The sequence below is a fragment of the Episyrphus balteatus genome, chromosome 1 (assembly GCF_945859705.1).
Source record: "Episyrphus balteatus chromosome 1, idEpiBalt1.1, whole genome shotgun sequence".
NCBI lineage: Eukaryota > Metazoa > Arthropoda > Insecta > Diptera > Syrphidae > Episyrphus > Episyrphus balteatus.
Genome location: NC_079134.1, coordinates 113,341,487 through 113,361,900, shown reverse-complemented (window position 1 = coordinate 113,361,900; position 20,414 = coordinate 113,341,487). Strand labels below are relative to the sequence as shown.

The 20,414-nt window shown below is 30.8% G+C and overlaps 1 protein-coding gene across 11 annotated transcripts in view; it reads left to right on the top strand.

Moving 5' to 3' along the window:
- Positions 1-11,384, top strand: part of LOC129907160 (calpain-A) — a 79,441-nt gene extending 68,057 nt beyond the window's left edge. For all 11 annotated transcript variants that reach the window (XM_055983239.1, XM_055983237.1, XM_055983236.1 and 8 more), the window contains 2 exons: positions 10,057-10,386; positions 10,446-11,384. In XM_055983239.1, the coding sequence (XP_055839214.1) occupies positions 10,057-10,386; positions 10,446-10,531 (416 nt within the window). In that variant the 3' untranslated portion in view covers positions 10,532-11,384. The remainder of the gene's footprint in view (positions 1-10,056; positions 10,387-10,445) is intronic.
- Positions 11,385-20,414: the final 9,030 nt, after the last annotated feature.

The following is a 20,414-nucleotide window of genomic DNA, read 5'->3' as shown; positions in this document are numbered from 1 at the left end:
TGTATAGAGAAGATAAACAAAACAAGTTGACTTCCACTTAAGTTTTCTCAAAGTAAAAAAAAGATATTGAAAAGATTGTAACGTGCTTTAAAAGAAAACATTTAGGTCTTTAAGAAACTGTCACAAATTTATTTAAAATAAATCACCACGTTCAAGAACATAACCTCAAAAACTATTAAAAAACGACATTTCAGATTTTCTAACGGAAATATTTCAAAAACGTGATGTGCTAGAATTTTTCTGACTTCGGATTCGAGTTCAGCACACCAAAAACCTTACAAAAAGTATATTTTGGTTTATATATAAAAAAAAATTAATTTTGCTCACCAGTGTCTTCTTCGAAAAATGTTAATTTCATAAATTATACAAAAAAAAAAAGTTATAGGTTGTTCAATTTGTTAATTTGTAACTTTTTTTCTATTCCTGCCATAAACACACAAATAAAAAATATCAAAACTCCAAAAACTTAGCTACAAGTATTTATGATAAACTTTTGTATGGGCTCGACATACTGTGCGGCGCACAGTAGTAAAAATGCTCCATCTAGGTGGACATTTGGTTGAAATTTTAAGGCAATTCAGAGACAAACTGGACTTTACACAGTTATAAGGAATGATTGAAAACTATGAAACCACCCAATTTATTTCATTTGAGGCAATTTCTCTAGCTTTACAGAGCAGTCTTTTCAAAGCAAAAGATGATTCCAGGACTTTGCACATATTGCATATTTTTTTAAAGATAACGTGTTTTAGCTCTGTTTGTTTTCAACCGAGTTTATTTTTTTTGAGAATTGTCAAGAGTTGTCAGCACTATATGTGTATATGCAACACTTAAAGAATTTTTTGTAAACAATACCCAATAAACACTGGAGAACCATTTGATAGAATTAAGCGTCTATACAATTTTTTGAAGTTCTGTAACTTTTTTTGCCCACCTTCCGGTTTTCGTTGCCCGGACGAGTAATTCATATAGATTACACACCGGTAATATTTGAAGCCATACACAACTATAAGCGTGCTATATTGGAAATTTTCTTTGAAAAATTCAGTTTTACGGAATGATTTAATTAAAATCTGGAGAGAACAAACCGCTCAAGAAAAGGATTTTAATGTCCGCAACTATGTAATGAACAGATTGTATTAAAAAGTTTTGATGATGAGAACTTTTACAGCATTCCTTTAATGTACCTACTTATAAAGAAAATTAGGTGAGAAATGGGTTATATGCCATTTAAGCCCAAAGAAGAAAAAAAATCAGACTAGCTTTATGCTGTGGTTCCCCATGAGTGTGATTTAAATTTTAGTGACACAAGTCACAAGAGCTCAAATGGATTTAGGTTATTAAAAAATATGTAGTTTTGATTATAATTATTAAGACGAATTATAAATACATAACTTAATTTTTCACAAATTAATATTGTTTTCAAGCATTCAAAATGATTTCGAAAAGCACGATTTTGACTTCACTTCCACATTGATAATAAAACTACTGATTCGTCAACTTTTAACCAATTTAATATTTTTTTATCTATTTAAGAAATAAGGTACTTTCATATACACCTTTTCAATAATGTATGAAAAATCAAACAAGTGGTATGCTTAGAAAACCTATAGTCTTTAAGAACTTCAAAAATTATCTAATCTCACATTTTTTTGTCTTGTACATTAATTGAAGCATATTCGAAACTATTCGAAACCATTTCAGCTGATATCGAAGCAGAAGTAAAGTAAATGAGTTTACTGATAGCAATAGTTTTTTTTTATTAGTTATAACTTCGAAAATAAATAAAATCAATAAGATAATTTTCAAACACATGTTTCAATTCTATTTCGAGTAAAAGTGAAATGTAGAAACTAGCTAATAATTATTAAAATCTGCAGAAAATAGTCCTCTACAGTTAATAAACATATACTCAGCACTTGAAGAGGATAATTTACAATGTTAATGCAGTTTATGAGTAATGTCCACCTAAAAAGTCCCTTTTTACCAGTGTGCGGCGTCGTGCTTAAAAGTGTATTTTGGCTTAAACTTTCTGGCCTAAAATTTCTTTGTTCATTATGCTACTGAATGCAATTAAAATTATTGCGTTGTGTTATCATCAATAGAGAAGACCGCAATTTGTAAAAAGGTTAAAATGCTACATGGTGCTATTATTTTTCACAGAGCTGTATATGGGCGACCCAGCAGTTTGTACCACCCCCAAATTTTGTTGCTTATTTGATAGAGCATTGGCTGAATATCATTACCCTGTTTGCACTCGCGAAATTCACTTTTCGGCCGCCATCTTGGATTTTAGTTTTTGTTGAATATCTCGATTTCTGTTTATCCTACATAAAAGTTGTATATACAACGTATATAACGTAGGCAATTAAATTTCGCGTCTTTTATGTTAAGAACACTTTTTCGATATTCTGAATATTAAAAAATTACAAGCCAAAAAAAGTAAAAAAAACGAAAAAAATGACAATTTTAAAGTTTTGAGCAATTTTTATCAAAATTATGAAAAAACGTTCCGAAAAAAGATAATTCACTTTAAAATTCGCTACAATTCGGCTATACAACTTTTATTTTGTATCGATATAAATACAAAAGTTATTAATACTGTTTTTGTTAAAAATGCTCTTTTTTGTTTGTGTTTTTTATCTTTACTTTTTTCTTAAATTTTTTTTTAACAAATCTTGAATTTTAAATGATTAGTGAGTATTTTATAGCTTTATGTTAGAAGAGAAAATTCAGGACCTGCAATTTTTTTTATATTTAAGTCCATTCATTTCGTAAACAACTTTTATGTAGGATAAATAGAAATCGAGATATTCAACAAAAACTAAAATCCAAAATGGCGGCCGAAAGGTGAATTTCGCGAGTGCGAAAAATCAGGGTAATGATATTCAGCCAATGCTCTATCGAATGAGCAAAAAAAATTTGGGGGTGGTACAAACTGCTGGGTCAAATTATAAATGTACTGGACTAATAATTATCTGGAGTTCACTTTTATCTCAATAAAAACAGTAGTGTCAAGGTATCGTTGTGTTATCGATAATAAAATTTATACAGAAATATCAAAAGAGACGTTTTGGTATTTTCTCTATGTGTTTATGACCTTTTTGTTAATGGTCTTCAAATGTAGCTTAAGAATATACAAAAGTGTTTTGGTTTTTCAAAAAAATTAGTGCAAAATTTTCAACTAAAAAAAAGCAGGGAAAACGAGGTTTGAAAATCACTCTCAATAGAAAAAAAAATGAGAAATTGTTCGACATGGTTGTATTGAAGTGTTAATATTCCGAGATCTACGCGATGTACTTTTGAAATAAAGGTCTCTTAAGAATTTTGATAAGATTACTGAATGAACATAAACAAAAAAATACCAAAGTTTGTCGAAAAATTAGGAAAAAAATCAAAAAAGTCTCCACGATTGATTAAAAAAATCGAAAAAAAATCAGTATAGCTACCTTCAAACTCTTATAACATGAGAACGCCGCAACTTAAATTAATGTTTATGGCCTTAAAATGTAGCTTAAATTATACAAATTGTTTTTGGTTTTTCAAAAAAAAATTTTTTACACCCTTATACCCAGCGATGCCAACTGAGCATAATTATGCCTTTTAGGCATAATTTTATTAGCTATAGCATTGAGGCTTACTTTCTGCCAAAAAGGCATAATTTTTTTCATTCTACTCTTGATTTATATTTTAAAAGTTTCTTATAATTTTTTAAATATTCTGATAAAAAAAAGACAAAACTAATATATTCTTTATCTTTTAAATAAAAGTTGTTCGAAATTTTATCTACAGAATTGGTTTTTACCATTTAACTCTTGTTAGTGTTTAATTTTTCGAAGAATTTTGTTCACACTAATCACTTTTACTAGAAAAGAATCCAATTTTGTTGCTGTAAAAAGGTCTAAAATAGGCTATTTTTTAGTAGTGAAAAAAATTGGCCGCTAATTTCTTTCAATTATATGAAGCAACGTCTTGAAATATTCCTTCCGAAGAAAATAAGTTGCCGTTACGTGACAAATAAGTTGCCTTAGCCCTGATTTTTCAATCGTCAGTTAGATTATCAGAAGAATAAATTTCAATATGAAAAATTTTTATTCCTAGGAATAATCTCTATCTGAGGTTTATCTGACTATTGAAAAATTGGCCCTTAATGTATAAATTAATTAAATAAACATTTCGTTTTGTGCACTTGCACTTTTTGTATATATAATTTTTTAAACATAAACTAAGAAATTTAAATTGAGGCATAATTTATTTGAAAAGGCATAATTTTTTTTCAAGTGAGGCATTATTTGGACTGAATGGGTTGGCAACGCTGCTTATACCTACCAACGTGCGAAAAATACTTAAATACCAAACATACGAAACGTATCAAATACATGAAATATACGAAATGTACGAAGCATGCGAAAGTAACGAAACATACGAAACACACGAAACATACGAAATATACGAAAAATACGAAGCATACGAAAGAAACGAGTAACGATATTATTGATGCGGGTACAACTAGTATCAAATGTAACGTATACATGCGGGTACTCATTTTGTCGTTACTTTTACAGGCCTACCAATAATGAATCCGCATCCAAATGTGCGCTAGCAGTCGCCGCACTGTTGTCCAAAATGACTTATCTCGTTGCAAAAATCATAACTTTTGAACGGATTGAGGTAGCGGTACAATTTTTTTTTTAATTTGAAGGAAATTTCCAGGGCTGTTACACCAATGAATTTCAAGAAAATTGTTTTACAGGGTGTTTAGGAATCATCGGCCGAAAACCGATTTTCTTAAAAAAAAAATATTTAAATTAAAATTGGTATGCCATTTTGTAGAAATCACTAATTCACATCTAAAAAAAGTTCAGATTACACTTTTCCATGATATTACGATTATAGAGAATGCCAAAAAAGTTGGTCCCGGAAGTCCGTCTGTCTGTCTGTCTGTATAAGGATCTACAGCCTAAACGGATGGACCGATTGACTTCAAATTTGGTATGCAGCATTTTTTGGAGACCCTCCAGAGGGGTTTTTGGAATTAATTTTTTTGGGCTAAAAATAACGGTACTTGTCATACACCAATTTCAGTAAAGCTGTAATTGCTCAAAAACGGCTCCAACGATTTTGTTTAAAAAATTCAAATGTAAGTTTGAAAACAAGGTCTATCTTCTAATGAAAAAAATTTTTTTAGAAAATCATTATTAACGGTACCTGCCATAGAACGGTTTTTTTTAAATCCGATATTCTCCGAAACGGCTTATTCGATTTCAACGAAACTTTTTTTGAAGAAGCACTTATATAATTTAAATATAGGCCAAAAATAAAATTTCAAAAAAAATAATTTTTGGATTTTTAAAAAAATTTTGAAATTTTTTTTTGAAAAATAAAATTTTCGAAAACGGGACATTGTATTTTTTTGAAATTTTGTTTTTAGATGTGGATTAGTGATTTCTACAAAATGGCATACCAATTTAAATTTAAACATTTTTTTTAAAGAAAATCTGTTCCTTCTGCCTTCATTTTTTTTCAAAGTACAAAATCTCGGCAGTGCGCAAGCATGCGCAGCTAAATATTTTTATTTTGGATCAACAATTGATTGGTACACATACCCTATTCGGCTTAATGCATGAAACCGAATGGATTTTTTACGGTACCTGCCATAAAACCGTTTTTTTTTCAAATCCGATATTCTCCGAAACGGCTTATTCGATTTCAACGAAACTTTTTGTGAAGAAGCACTTATATAACTCAAATATAAGCCAAAAATAAAATTTAAAAAAAAATAAATTTTGGATTTTTAAAAAAATTTTAAAATTTTTTTTTGAAAAATAAAATTTTCGAAAACGGGACATTGTATTTTTTTGAAATTTTGTTTTTAAATGTGGATTAGTGATTTCTACAAAATGGCATACCAATTTAAATTTAAACATTTTTTTTAAAGAAAATCTGTTCCTTCTGCCTTCATTTTTTTTCAAAGTACAAAATCTCGGCAGTGCGCAAGCATGCGCAGCTAAATATTTTTATTTTGGATCAACAATTGATTGGTACACATACCCTATTCGGCTTAATGCATGGAACCGAATGGATTTTTTACGGTACCTGCCATAAAACCGTTTTTTTTCAAATCCGATATTCTCCGAAACGGCTTATTCGATTTCAACGAAACTTTTTGTGAAGAAGCACTTATATAACTCAAATATAAGCCAAAAATAAAATTTAAAAAAAAATAAATTTTGGATTTTTAAAAAAATTTTAAAATTTTTTTAATTTAAAAAAATTTTAAAATTTTTTTTTGAAAAATAAAATTTTCGAAAACGGGACATTGTATTTTTTTGAAATTTTGTTTTTAAATGTGGATTAGTGATTTCTACAAAATGGCATACCAATTTTAATTTAAACTTTTTTTTTAAAGAAAATCTGTTTTTGGCCGATGATTCCGAAACACCCTGTGAAATAATTTTATTGAAATTCATTGGTATAACAGCCCTAGAAATGTCCTTCAAATAAAAAAAAAAATTGTACCGCTAACTCAATCCGTTCAAAAGTTATGATTTTTGCAACGAGATAAGTCATTTTGGACAACCGTGCGCCGTAGTAGATATCATGGGTTTTCAATTTTCTCTTTCCCGAGTCATTTTTGGATGGCAGTTATATCAGCCCTATAGCAGTCGAGGGCCTCCGCTTATTGTTAGGCTGCACGTGGTCTTTTAAGGGACATAACCAGGGAAAGGATTTTTGTACCTAAAAAATTCAAAAAAGGCAAATGAAAATCAATTAAAAGGCAAAAAAATGCATTTATTAAATAAAAGGAAAAAAAACTTGATATTATAAATGCATTGAACAACCAAGAGCTTTTAAAAGTTTTTAGGTAACACTCTCCTACGATTGCCTCTAAGAAGAAGCATCTCTGCTGAAAGACATCTCTACTTGAGTAGAAACGATTGGACCCGATTATAAACTGTCGACCTTATTCACTTCATTTTTTTTTTTTTTGGAATCTGGAGATTATCTTATAACTTTAAACGAGCTAAAATTGTTTATATATATATATATATATATATAAATATATATAAAATTGGGATCTCGGAAACGGCTCTAACGATTTCGATGAAATTTTCAGGGTTTGTTCATCTAAGCGAGTAAAAAGTTTTGGAAGTATTTTTGGAAAAATCCGCCCACTGCCACGCCCACTTTTTTAACATATAAGTTTTTGTCGGGAACGGCTCTAACGATTTCGATGAAATTTTCAGGGTTTGTTTATATAAGCGAGTTAAAAGTTTTGGAATTTTTTTTTGAAAAATCCGCCCACTGCCACGCCCACTTTTTTAACATATAAGTTTTTTCGGAAACGGCTCTAACGATTTCGATGAAATTTTCAGGGTTTGTTTGTATAAGCGATTAAAAAGTTTTGGAAGTTTTTTTTTGAAAAATCCGCCCACTGCCACGCCCACTTTTTTAACATATAAGTTTTTTTCGGAAACGGCTCTAACGATTTCGATGAAATTTTCAGGGTTTGTTTATCTAAGAAAGTAAAAAGTTTTGGAAGTTTTTTTTTGGAAAAATCCGCCCACTGCCACGCCCACTTTTTTAACATATAAGTTTTTTCGGAAACGGCTCTAACGATTTCGATGAAATTTTCAGGGTTTGTTTGTATAAGCGATTAAAAAGTTTTGGAAGTTTTTTTGAAAAATCCGCCCACTGCCACGCCCACTTTTTTAACATATAAGTTTTTTTCGGAAACGGCTCTAACGATTTCGATGAAATTTTCAGGGTTTGTTTATCTAAGAAAGTAAAAAGTTTTGGAAGTTTTTTTTTTGGAAAAATCCGCCCACTGCCAAGCCCACTTTTTAAACATAGAATTTTTTTTTTGGTAACAAATTAAAAGATTTCGATGAAATTTTGAGGGTTTTATCCTCTAGGTAAATACAACATTTTGGAAGTATTTTCTCTTATATTTGTTTTTTTTTTTAGCGGAGACAGATTCAACGATTTCAATAAATTTTTGAGGGATGGTTCCATGTGTTACGCATTGTTCTTTTTCTTTTTGTTACAATAACTAAACAAAATTTTTTAGATCATGACTTTTTTGATCATGCATTGAAACTTTTAAGTAATTTGTTGATTTGGTATCACTAATTATCTTCGTTTTACTTTTTTTTTTCGTTTTAATGCGACTATTGTTAACGTATAAGAATAAAATAACTCACAAAAAGCAACACCGTTGACCTAATGTCAATCTTATAATATACAGGGTGTCCCAAAGGTAATGGATCAAACGAAATATGCTAATTGGTGAACTTAAGGGCTCTCAGAATTTGGTAACTTGTTCATCCCAAATCCTTACGGTTTTCGATTTAATGCAATTCTTGAGAAATTTCGAAAAATCCCTACAAAAAGATATCTCATTGCTGTAAGCATTTTCGATAATGCAGATTCCTGTAACCCTTCTCTTCATTGCTGATCGTATATTCAAACTTAAATAAACTGGATTATAAAGTGGGAATGTGGTGTTTTGTAACCCGCAAAAACTGCAAACTCAAACCCACTCCAAAAAATTGCTGTTTACATTTGAATTTTTTCACTGAAAGTTATAACATTTAAGGATACCGAGCAAAGCTCGGTCACCCAGGTACTGTCGCCATTAATTAGGTACAGAATTTATCTGTTCAACTAATTTCAGTTCCTGATTTAAGTTAGAAACAGTAGTGCACTTTTTCAATGCTTCATTTTCGTTGATATTCTTTAAGATTATGTAACGGTCATATTTTTAAGCAAAATAATCTCAACTGAGGTGAACGAAATTGAAAAAAAAAATAGACAAAAAAGCACTGATGATGATGAGAGAAATAGGAAAAAAGCACTAATGGGTTAAAAAGGCAAAAGGAGGATAAGAATCGTGTTCTTTCTTACGATAACGCAAAAAAGGCAAAGGTAGAAAAATCCGTTCCCTGGCTAATAACATACAATTAGTAAGCTTTTGAGTTGATATTCGAAAAGTAAAGCCATAACTACAATGACCTAAAGAGTGAAAAAGTGGGAATTTTCGTGGGGGTCATGATCCCCCCTAACATGAGGTGAAAAATAGGAAATTATAGGGCACAAAGGTGAAAACGAGCTTTTATACCATATGAAGAGTTTCTTTATTGTTATGGACTATGCTTTAGGGAATGATTCATAGGAATATTTGCAAAAAGTCGTTTTTAGTTGTGGATATAATGAGGTCATGAGAAAAATTTTTGATTTCTTACACATTTTTTTAATGAAAACTTTTAAAAGTTGAAAAATCATATAATATTCCATGATAAAATAACTATGATTAAATAACTATTACATGACAGTATTTTGGAACAAACTCGCTGAAGAACATGTACAATTCAACGCAAAATCATTCCGAAAAACAGTTAAATCAAAGTGTTTTCCGTTCATTTGAACTAGATTCACACAGTGAAGAACGGCTCTTTACTTCTAACTTTTTTTAAAATGACAACCTCAATAATTTCAACATATTGTTTAAACAAACAATTGATTGAATTGGGTAATAAAAAATTAAATATTGAAAAATTAATTTTTTGGATTAAGAAAAATATATATATTTTTTAAATATCAAATTTTCAAAAACGGAACATTTTTTTTAAATCTTGGTTCTTAGTGTTTAATTAATGGCATACCAACTATATTGAGAATCGTGATATTTTAATTTCTTTAAAAGTCGCTCAAACGACTTTAAAAATTTTATGTTTCTAAAAAAACTTCTTAATAAATTAAATCAAGTTGGCTACTTATACTTCAGCACTTGACCATTTTTTTGTTTATTTTGCAAGTAAGTTTTTTTAATCCTGCGACCCCTTCCAAACCGAATTTCTAGATCCGCGCCTGACTGTACAACAAATAGCTGTTCGGCCCTCTTCCAAAACAATACTATTTTTTGAACTTTAGTTACTTCTTTATTATTTTTACAACAAAATAACACTAATGTGCATAGTTATTTTTTATTAAAGATTTTTTAAACGTCAAGTCTATTATTCAAGTCAAGTCTAATTGTTATTATTTTTTTTTCAGTAATGTTTGAAGACAACAGTGGCTTCTCTAAAGATGTATGTCGTTCCATGGTTGCTATGCTTGATGCAGATCAATCAGGAAAATTAGGCTTCGAAGAATTTGAATCTCTTCTGAACGACATTGCTAAATGGAAAGCTGTGTTCAAACTCTACGATACTGGTCATACAGGACGAATTGAAGGTTTTCAATTACGAGATTCCCTCAAGTCAGCGGGTTACCAAATTAATAACCGAATCCTTAATGCACTGGCTCATCGTTATGGATCGAGAGATGGAAAAATTGCATTCGATGATTTTCTCATGTGTGCAGTAAAGATCAAAACATACATCGGTATTCTCCTTATAAATCATTTAAATAAATAAATTCTGATTATTATATTCTTTTTTTAGATATCTTCAAGGAAAAGGATACAGAAAAGAACAACACAGCCACATTCAGCATGGACGAGTGGATAGAAAAGACATTATATTCATAAAAAAACAACAAGCTTCATTTATCACAAGCTTCTCTTCACATGGCTCTTTTATGATCAAAACTAATATAATTTTTCAAATATTGCAACCAACAATAAATTTCCAAATATTACAACCAAAAGTGCTAAACATTTTGCAACTCAATGAATCTCCGCCAAAAAAAATTAATTGTATACTATTGTAACTAAAAGTGCATGTTATTTGCAATGTATACTGCAAAACAAGAACAAATAGGAACAATCTACGTACACACAAGCATATTTCCATTTATTAAGCTTATTTTGTTTGATCGCTTGCGATGGCAATGTGTTTGTGTGTATCTAACTGCGTTCAAAAAATGAATCCATATAAAAAAGTATGGGTAAATAAACCTGATATGTAACACTAAGAACTACAAGAATTATTCTCTTAACATAAATTTTGCATTTGATTTTCTCTTATTAAGCTTATTTGAATCTATATTTTTGTATACTTTTATGTTGTGTTTGTTTAACTAACTTAATTACTAACTCGAAAACAGTCGATTCTCTCTTTTTATTTGAGTTTATTCAATTTCAATTATTGTGTTTATTACTAATGACTTAAATTATTATTTATAGAAATAAACAACAGTTATGAAAAAATACAATGCATTGAGGTTTCATTTCATTAAAAAAAGCCATAAGATTTATCTTTAAGTTATTTTTTGAGAAGTGTTTTGAATTATAATTTGTTTGCGTTTGAATTAAATTTGTTATCTCTGTTGACCATAAAGTTGTATCATTCTCGAAAGTTATCTCTACAGTACCTAGGAGATGAAAGACAAGGGCTTTTCCATAATTGGTGGATATTATGTTAGTAGGCAAGTTATACATACATGTAAATCTTTGGTAATATTCACTGTGCCCAATGCTACTATCAAAACCCAGCGATTGAATATAATTCAATTTTAAAGTTCAAGTGACCTTTATAGGTAAAACATTGGCCACATATTTTCTTATTGTGTCGAAATGATCACGTGACTATTTTGCATTTATAACACTGAGTAACAAAAACAAGGTTTTAAAATATATGCGGGCGGAGGCCTATCACGTTTTGTAGAGCTAGTTGCACTGATTACGAAACGTTATTTAAAAACTCCGTAACACCCCCAAAATCTTGATTTGGGGGTCAAAAAACGCTTTTTTGGACCTTCACCCATTGAAAAAAACCTAGCTTCGTCAAACTTTTATCCATTTTAGATTTCTTTACAGTTTTAGATTGAAGACATTTAGACAATAATGTATAAAATATGTTTCATAAAACCACCTAGAATTTATAAGCTGACAAGGTTGAAAAATTCCATTTTTTTCGTCATTTACCCAACTTTGATATCAATTTAAAGTATATATTTTCAAAACAACATGCTATTTTAAAAATATATTCTAAAACAATATTAATTTCCAAATCAAACGAGGTATTTTTTATGAAAATCAGTTAAAAATTGGCTTAGAAAAAAAAATTACGATTTAAACCCAGATACCTGCATAAATTCGAACGTTTAGGCACCGAACAAAAATGTTATTGTGGCACATAGTAGGATTACTTTGGCGACAGGATTTGATAACGGTTTTTTGTAGAGGAGTTCAAATAGAGTTCAATACAATCATTTTTACTATGGGAGGTACCGTTTAGGCGGGAGGGACAATTTTCTAAAATATCACGTAAAATACAAAAAAAAAAGTTAAAAAACAACGGCAACACCAACACTTACAGTTATGAACGATACTTTTTTCAAAAGCCAGAATTATACACTAGATTCTAATTTTTAAATCAAATTATTTTAACTAATTGTTCTCGAAATAATCAACTTCAAAGTCAAAATTTGGGAAAAAAAAGTTGAAAAAAACGCATTAAATACTATTTTTACCAAGACTGTGAATTTAAATATGAAATTAATTAATGAATTGCCTCAATCAATTCTAATCAAATACTGAAAACCATATGCTTGTATGCCTTCTAGTTTTTGAGAAAATTGAAAATTAAAAAGCTAACTTTTTATAAGATTTGTTTTTTTTTTAGCTTTTTTCGTGTTTACATAAACATAATGCTTGCAAGCAGTATGCCCCCTTACAACCCCCCTGCTTGGGCTCACTGTTATAGGATTTGGGATGGGTGCGAGTTTGGGTGTAGGCAAATTTCTCCAGAATTTAAAAGTTTTTTTCGAATTAAAAAAAACTTTGTAGGGGAGAGTGAGGCACTTTTGAACACGGGGCACATTTGAACACTGTATATAAAATTTTAGTTAATCAATCTTTTTTAGAAGTATTTCGATATTTGAACCCGTCAACACCATTTCATTAAACATCAATGACTTTCCTTGGTTATTTCAGCTGGCTTTCAGATTTAGAGGTTGAAGGTGATTTTTATAGTGGTTTTGCATTATTTCAGTTTTTTTGTTGTAAGAGTTTAAAAAAAAATTGGTGAGTGATTTCAAAACGCAATACAATTTTTGTTAATGTTTAATAAATTTTAAACTAAATCACGGTGAATTTTTGAATGAATATATTAATTTTAAATATTTATTCAACATTTTATGTCGTTGACACAGTTGGGGCAGTTTTGAACAAGTGTGTTGGGGCACTTTTGAACATATCAAAACCGCCCCCGAACAGTTTGTATCAGACATTTTAGGAATCTTGAATGTGTTTCATTTAAGACATCATAGTGTTCTTATAAAAAGAATAATGAAACTAGCAATTGTGGGCAAAATTAAAGAATAAAATAGAAATATGAACAACATTATTGAAGATTTAAAAAAAATGCCTGAATTCTTCAAGTTCTACGAGTACTAACCTGGGGTCGAACTACGGCATACGTTCGTTAACGTATAGTTGCTATGTGTCCGCTTAAGCGGTATAGAAATTAGAGTCAAGCTACTTACACCAATTAACGCTCCTGGTACATGAAGAACACCCACTTTGTAATGTCTAGAAATATAGGTTGATTATAAAATAAATCTATTTTACTCTGGGAAGCATAAACGGTATGAATTCCATTTTTCTAAGTTATGTTTTAAATAAATTTTTCTTGTTTTTTGTTTTCCTTTTCAACTTATATGTAAATGCGATAACTATAGCTTAAATTTTAAGGTTATTTTTTCTGAGTAGGAGCATATATATTGGTTAAACATCAAAATTTAATATAAATATTTCGTCTAGATAACCAAATGTTATTTGAAATCGAAGTTGAATTTTACTGTTCAATGTTAGTGAACTTTACAGATCAAGAAAACGAAAATATTTCGTTCAAGCAGCTGCGAAAGCAAAAAGTGTTCAAATGTGCCAAACTCTCCCCTACATACCTAACCTTGACCCTACTCCAAATCCTATAGTGTGCCCAGCAGGGGGGTTGCAGGCCCCCTTACCCATCTCACTTTGATACGCCTTGAACTTCATACCTTTGCCATTTTTATTTACCATTTTTATAAAATAATCGCGAGATTCTTAGGACCAATTTCAAATGGCCTAAGAGAAGCAACGAAGTTGTCTGAGCGGGACAGAGGACCCAAAAAGGAATTTAAAAAGCTATTAATATTGGCGAAAATAGTCAAGAAAATGAAAATCTAATGAAAGGTAATGTTTCTCGGAAACTATGTATGTATAAGAGCCCCCGCACACTACAGACTTTTTAATGGCCGATAGTTTAGTCGAGTTGAGCTCCTAGTGTGCGCACAGGCCAGGCAGGCAACTAAATAGTCGGCTGGGTAAGAAATATTTTAGTTTGAAGGCAATAATTGTGTAGCAAAACAAACTATCTTTTCGATCAAACAAACTTTTTGATCGGCTGTTACGATACTTAATCGTTGTAGTGTGCGCACTTTCATAAATTTTCATACTTATTAAGAGACCGACTAAACTGTCGGCCAATAAAAGTTTGTAGTGTATGGGGGCTCTAAGGCATAGAAGCATATGGTTTTCAGTATTTGATTAGAAATTAATTGAGGCAGTTTATTTCATTGATTAATTTCATATTTAAATTCATAGTCTTGGTAAAAATAGTATTTAGAGCCCCCGCACACTACAGACTTTCAATCGGCCGATAGTTTAGTCGGGTTGGGCTCCTAGTGTGCGCACAAGCAGCCGACTAAACAATCTGGTCGCTAGGAAATATTTTAGTTTGAAGGGAATTGTTTAGCAAAACAAACTTTTTTTCGATCAAACAAACTTTTTGATCGGCCGATACTTAATCGTTGTAGTGTGCGTACTCTCATACATTTTCATTCTGATTAAGAGACCGACTAAACTGTCGGCCGATAGAAAGTTTGTAGTGTGCGGGGGCTCTTAATGTGTGTTTTTTTTAACTTTTTTTTCCCAAATTTTGACTTTGAAGTTGATTATTTCGAAAATAATTAATTGAAATAATTTGATTTAAAAACCAGAATTAAGTGTACAACTATGGCTTTTGAAAAAGGCTTCACTTATAACTGTACGTGTTGTCGTTGTTTTTTAATCATTTTTTTTTTATTTTACGTCATATTTTAGAAAATTGTCCCTACCGCCTAAACGGGGGGAGACAGACCCCCCCTCCCATAGTAAAAAAATGATTGTATTGAACTCCTCTACAAAATACCGTTATCAATTCTTGTCTCCTAAGTGATCGTACTCGTGCCCATTTTGGTATTAGTTTTATTCGATCGGGCGTTTAAAAATACCTCGAAATCATGTATCATATTAATAAAAATGTTGCATTCCCTATACTATGATATGCAACGAAGCGAGTGCAACACAGAAAAACTTATCTTTCGATGACAATTATCTCCCAGATATGGTCCATCTTTAGAAAAAGTACCTATTTAAAAATATTTTGAATGACAAAGTTAAATGAAAATTAAAATAAATTTCTACGATGGACAAATGCCAAAGCACTGCTTTGTCTAGAAAAGGAACTTCCAGTTTTAAAAATATCATTTTGAAGCGTTAATGGAGCTTTCCGAGTTCAATTAACTAATACCCGCAGTTATCATTACGTGCGTCCCACCAAGAAAAAAATCTCTGAGGGCTCAATGCATGGTATAAAAAGAGAAGGTATGATCATTAGAAAAAACTCAGTATCGAGAACTGTCAAAACTTATGGCTACTTAAGGTTTTGACAGCCCAGCCCATTGAAATTGTTGTTGTAAACAAATTTGTCTTGGAAATTGTTGTTGCTTTTGACTTTGCCAAATGCCAAATGTCAAAACTTTATTACCCCATTTTGTAAGATGGCGGCTCTAATGATCATACCTTGTCTTTTTATACCATGGGCTCAATGTCATTTTGAAACAGAGCAAAATAATTTTGTGGGACAAGTTTCTCACATTCAAATTCAAACCTTCAACTGCAACTTCACACAATTGCAACTTTTCTTCAAATAATAAATTGTGATAAAAAACTATTTCAAAATAAGTAAAGGCTTGGTCACACTGAAGGGTACATGCGGTAGCGGTACGGGTACTTGTATGAAAAAAATTCCAAACTAATACATCAACATTCAGATGTGGAATTTTTTTCATACAATTACCCGTACCGCTATCGCATGTACCCTGCGGTTAGGGTTGCCAACCGTACTCTAAAAAAGAGTATTGTACTCTATTTCACGTATGTGTACTCTATAATCTATAACTCTGATAGAGTACGTCAAAATACTCTTTTTTTTACTTAGGGCTGAGTGTGCCACCACATAAACATAAGCATTTTAACGTTTACAAATTGGTGGATAACTTTCATATTTCTAAAGATAGGATTGAATGAAAAAAAGAATGAGGCTTAAAATATTCGACCTTATAATTTCTAAATTTGAACAATTGTAATTTAGAGAGTACAAAACACTATAATTTTTGTCGTTGTTTTAGTACGACCTATTTGTTTTGTGTTTGTTTCTTAGTCAAACTTAAAATTTAATTTTTTACTAAAATTAAAATTTTTTTTTTTTAATTCAAATTTTGTTCTCTATTTTACTTTGCTTTATTTAAGATTTCAAAATATTAGATTTTTTTCTTGTAAAATATCAAGGTATTTAAAATTGAGTTAACCTTCTTATATATTTTTACTTCGATATTGTAAGCCATCTGTTCTTGCCACTTCAGCATTCACTGATAGTGTATTTTCGGTCTTGAATATGAAGTGGCGAGAGGAGTGGAATAGGGCTTCGTTGAAATTGATCAAAAATGAGCTCTTAATGTATATGAATTTTGAATTTGAACGTTTAAAGCTGAAACACAATCACGCTTCAGGGCGTCGCTTCGTTGCGTTACGTTGAGAAATCCTCAAAGCGCGCTTCTGTCACTTTGACTTTGAACAGCTGATTGCAACATAAAATCTGCTGTCAAATAAAAAAAAACACAGTCAATTACAAAATTATTAGGCCAAGTCTTTATCTTGATTTAATTGTGGAAAAATGAAAAAGGATATTAATGTGTTGAAAAAATGCATAGAAATTTGTTTATTCTTTAATCCTATAGTTATAAAAACAAAACCAATCAAAATATATTGTTTTTAACAATAAAACTCAGTCTAAAACATCATTAAATTTTTTTTTGTTTTTAATACGTAAATTGTTTTGATTTAAAATATCTCGATGTCGTTTTTTTGTGCAAAATCTATATAGAGAAATTAAAAAACACACATAGTTTTGCAATAATTTATTTTTTTTTTATTCACATTTGGCGCAATAATTATGTGGGTGACTGTAACTATGTCTGATAAATGTCAGAAAGCGAGCAAAAGTTCAGTCTGGTTGAACTTTTGCTCGCTTTCTTACGTTTCCTTACGTTTGTCAAGAAAAGCGTACGTAAGAAAAGCGTCATTGTGTGAGGATACACAGATTTCATATAGTTGAACTTTTCGCAGTTGTCAAAATCGACGGCAAAGCGTGATTGTGTTTCAGCTTTTAGTCATACACATATTTTAAAAACAACAAAAAAATTGTTATGTACTATAAGAAGCAAAAAAAAAATAGGGGAGAGGTGCGGACAGTGAGACACCCTTTTTTTAAATTGGTATATCTTAGAATGTTTTCAAGATAATTTAACGAAACTTTGAAGTCAGTTTAAGACATATTTTATCTTAATGTTACAAAAAAACTTGTAGCTAAAGAATGAATGAGAGCATCACATTGGACTAAAACGTAAAAAAAGTCAAAACGTCTCACTGTTTGCAAAGGGTGCGATCAGTGAGACATTCTTAAGTGAAAAAAAATTAACGAAAACGTCAAATAATTAGGTAATTGACAAGTATATAATTAATTAATTTATGTTACTTTAACCCATTTTTTTCAAAAAATGTAAGAAAAAGCCAAAAAAAAAAACGAAAGAAAAAACACTACGAAATCATATTGAAGTCATGCTAAAATAATAGATTTATTTTTAAATCTTATGTCTCACTGTTTGCTTTTTAAAAAATCTATGTCTCACTGTTTGCTTTTTAATAATGTCTCACTGTTTACTTTTTGTCATTTTTCGGAAAAATATAAAATTACAAAAAACGAGAAGGAATTCTAATTACATGATATTTTTTTATGAAAGAAAATATAAATATAATACATATGTAAAAAAAGTTCTGTCCACTAACCAGATTTTTTTGTGTTATACACTCTCTTTATAACACTCCAAAAACTACTTTCACCTGATTTTGTGTGATATTTTACGGTGTAGGAAAATGGACAGCTTTAATTTAGTCGGGACAAAATTAAAAGACGCAGACGTTGAAATAAACGTTTTGACCCAAACTAGCGTTACTGTGCTTATTTTCAGGAAAGAGAAAAATGGATTGTCTCACTGTTTGCACTGTCTCACTGTTCGCACCTTTCCCCTACATTTTCAAGACTTGAAATAAATGGTACTCTTTTTTTTTCAAATGTACTCTTTTTTTTCGTCTCTGAAAGCAAATATACTCTATTCCTTGTTAAAAAAGTTGGCAACCCTACCTGCGGTGTGGCCAAGCCTTTACTTCGTGAAGCAAGCTCAAAATAATAAGATTTTCATTAAATTTTTCATGTTTTTAGCACTTTGATAACTGCACACCATCAAAAACAAACGTCAAAACAATAACAAAAAAAAATTAAAGAAAGAAAACTGAGAAATTAAATCCAAAAAATTCTCGTCTCAGAAATCTCAGAAAAAAAAATTAGCGCTCAGCTGAGATTTTTTGTCTTACTTACACCCCGCCTCCACAGGAGATATTTTTCTCTAACTCAATGTCTAACATCTACAACATAACAATTTGTTTTTTCTTGGCTGGGCAAATTTTGTTCGGACAATTCATTTCATATGCTTCGTTCGCCAGAGGATGATGTATGATTTTTTGCGGACAAAATTTATTTTATATGGTCAATTTTGTATGAATACTTCTTTTTTTTCAATTTGTACATGTACCCATTGCTTGGTCTGTTTTTTATTTGCCTTCCAAAAAATAAACAATTTATTTTATAAAAATCAATTATAATACCTGTTAGTGCCGGGCTACACGGTGATTTTTCAATCGCCTATCCAGTCAAGTTGTAGGCAAGAGGGGTGAGGATTTTCCTCTTTTTGACATTTGTTCCTAGAAAATGTGAATCGGAACGTGATTGGGCACAACACTGTGTAGCCAGGCACTTAAATAAATTCAAAAAGTATATACCATTTCATGAAATCTAATTCATTTCAACATAAAACATGCAAAAATTCGCAAAACAAACAAATATATTTTGTCGTCCGCTACTACGGACACGGAGACAACCTTCTTCATGAGAGGACAAAAAATAATGAAAAAACTGCAGTTCCAAAAGAAAAAAAACACATCTGTCAAATTCGATGTTAGACAACCGTGTTCAGACAAAATCGAAGACACGGTTGTCATTGAATCATAACAAGAATCATAACAAGAAATGGCGAGCCTCCACAAGACATTTCTTGTTAAGACACGTCAACATGACAAAAATTATCTCCAACGGAGGCGGCCTATTAAAAAATCTCTGAGCGCTCACAGACCTCACTTGGTAAAACGCACCTATTAATTGACGTTTCTCTAATGTAATTTTTTATATGCGAGATTTTTGTTGTTTTCGATTGGTTCCACTCAGGGATTCACTCATTTACCCCGTTTGTATGGCAAATTGAATCCGAATTGAATCAGGATTTAGGTCTATATATACCTGAATCGAATTGAATCCGGATTTGTCGATCCGATCCGATTCGGGGAGCTGAATCAAATCGAAAATATGCATATATAGGGTAGAAGGGGGAGCATTTGCCAGTGGGGTCCCTTTGCCAGTCCAGGTTTTTTTCCAAACAAACAGAATATTAAATACCAAAAAATCATTTTCTGTTGCACAATTATGATTGAAAACTTTCCACAAAGTTTGACAGCTTTTGGCTGGACACGAAATAAATAAGACGCTTTTGTTTTTTTTTTTAGTTTTTTAATTTTGAAAACCAAAATATGAAGGTACATAATCGTCATAAATTTTTAATATTTGTCTTGTTAAATTACTTTTTCATACAAATAACTTTTGAAAATTATGTGTACTATGCTGTGTAAAAGTGATTTTTTTACTGTTTAACTTATAAAAAAGTTATAAGTAAATTTTTGAAAGATTAGCTTGTGGGGTGCATTTGCCATTTGTTTTTGGGTAGGTTTTGCTCTGGCAAATGCACCCCATGGGGTACATTTGCCAGAAGCAAGCTTCCTCAAAACAGGATGGCAGAATCCTTAAAAATCAATCCCTTCTTCGTACTTTTAGCTAAAAAGAAGTTTTGTTTAACCAAAATCGGTTTTATTTGTATTAACTTTTATATTTAGGTAACTGGCAATCCCTCCCCACCCCCGTGGCAAAGCCTCCCACCTGGGGAGGCTTTGCCACATCACTTTTCGTTTTTTTGAATAAATTATTAAAAATATAAATAAT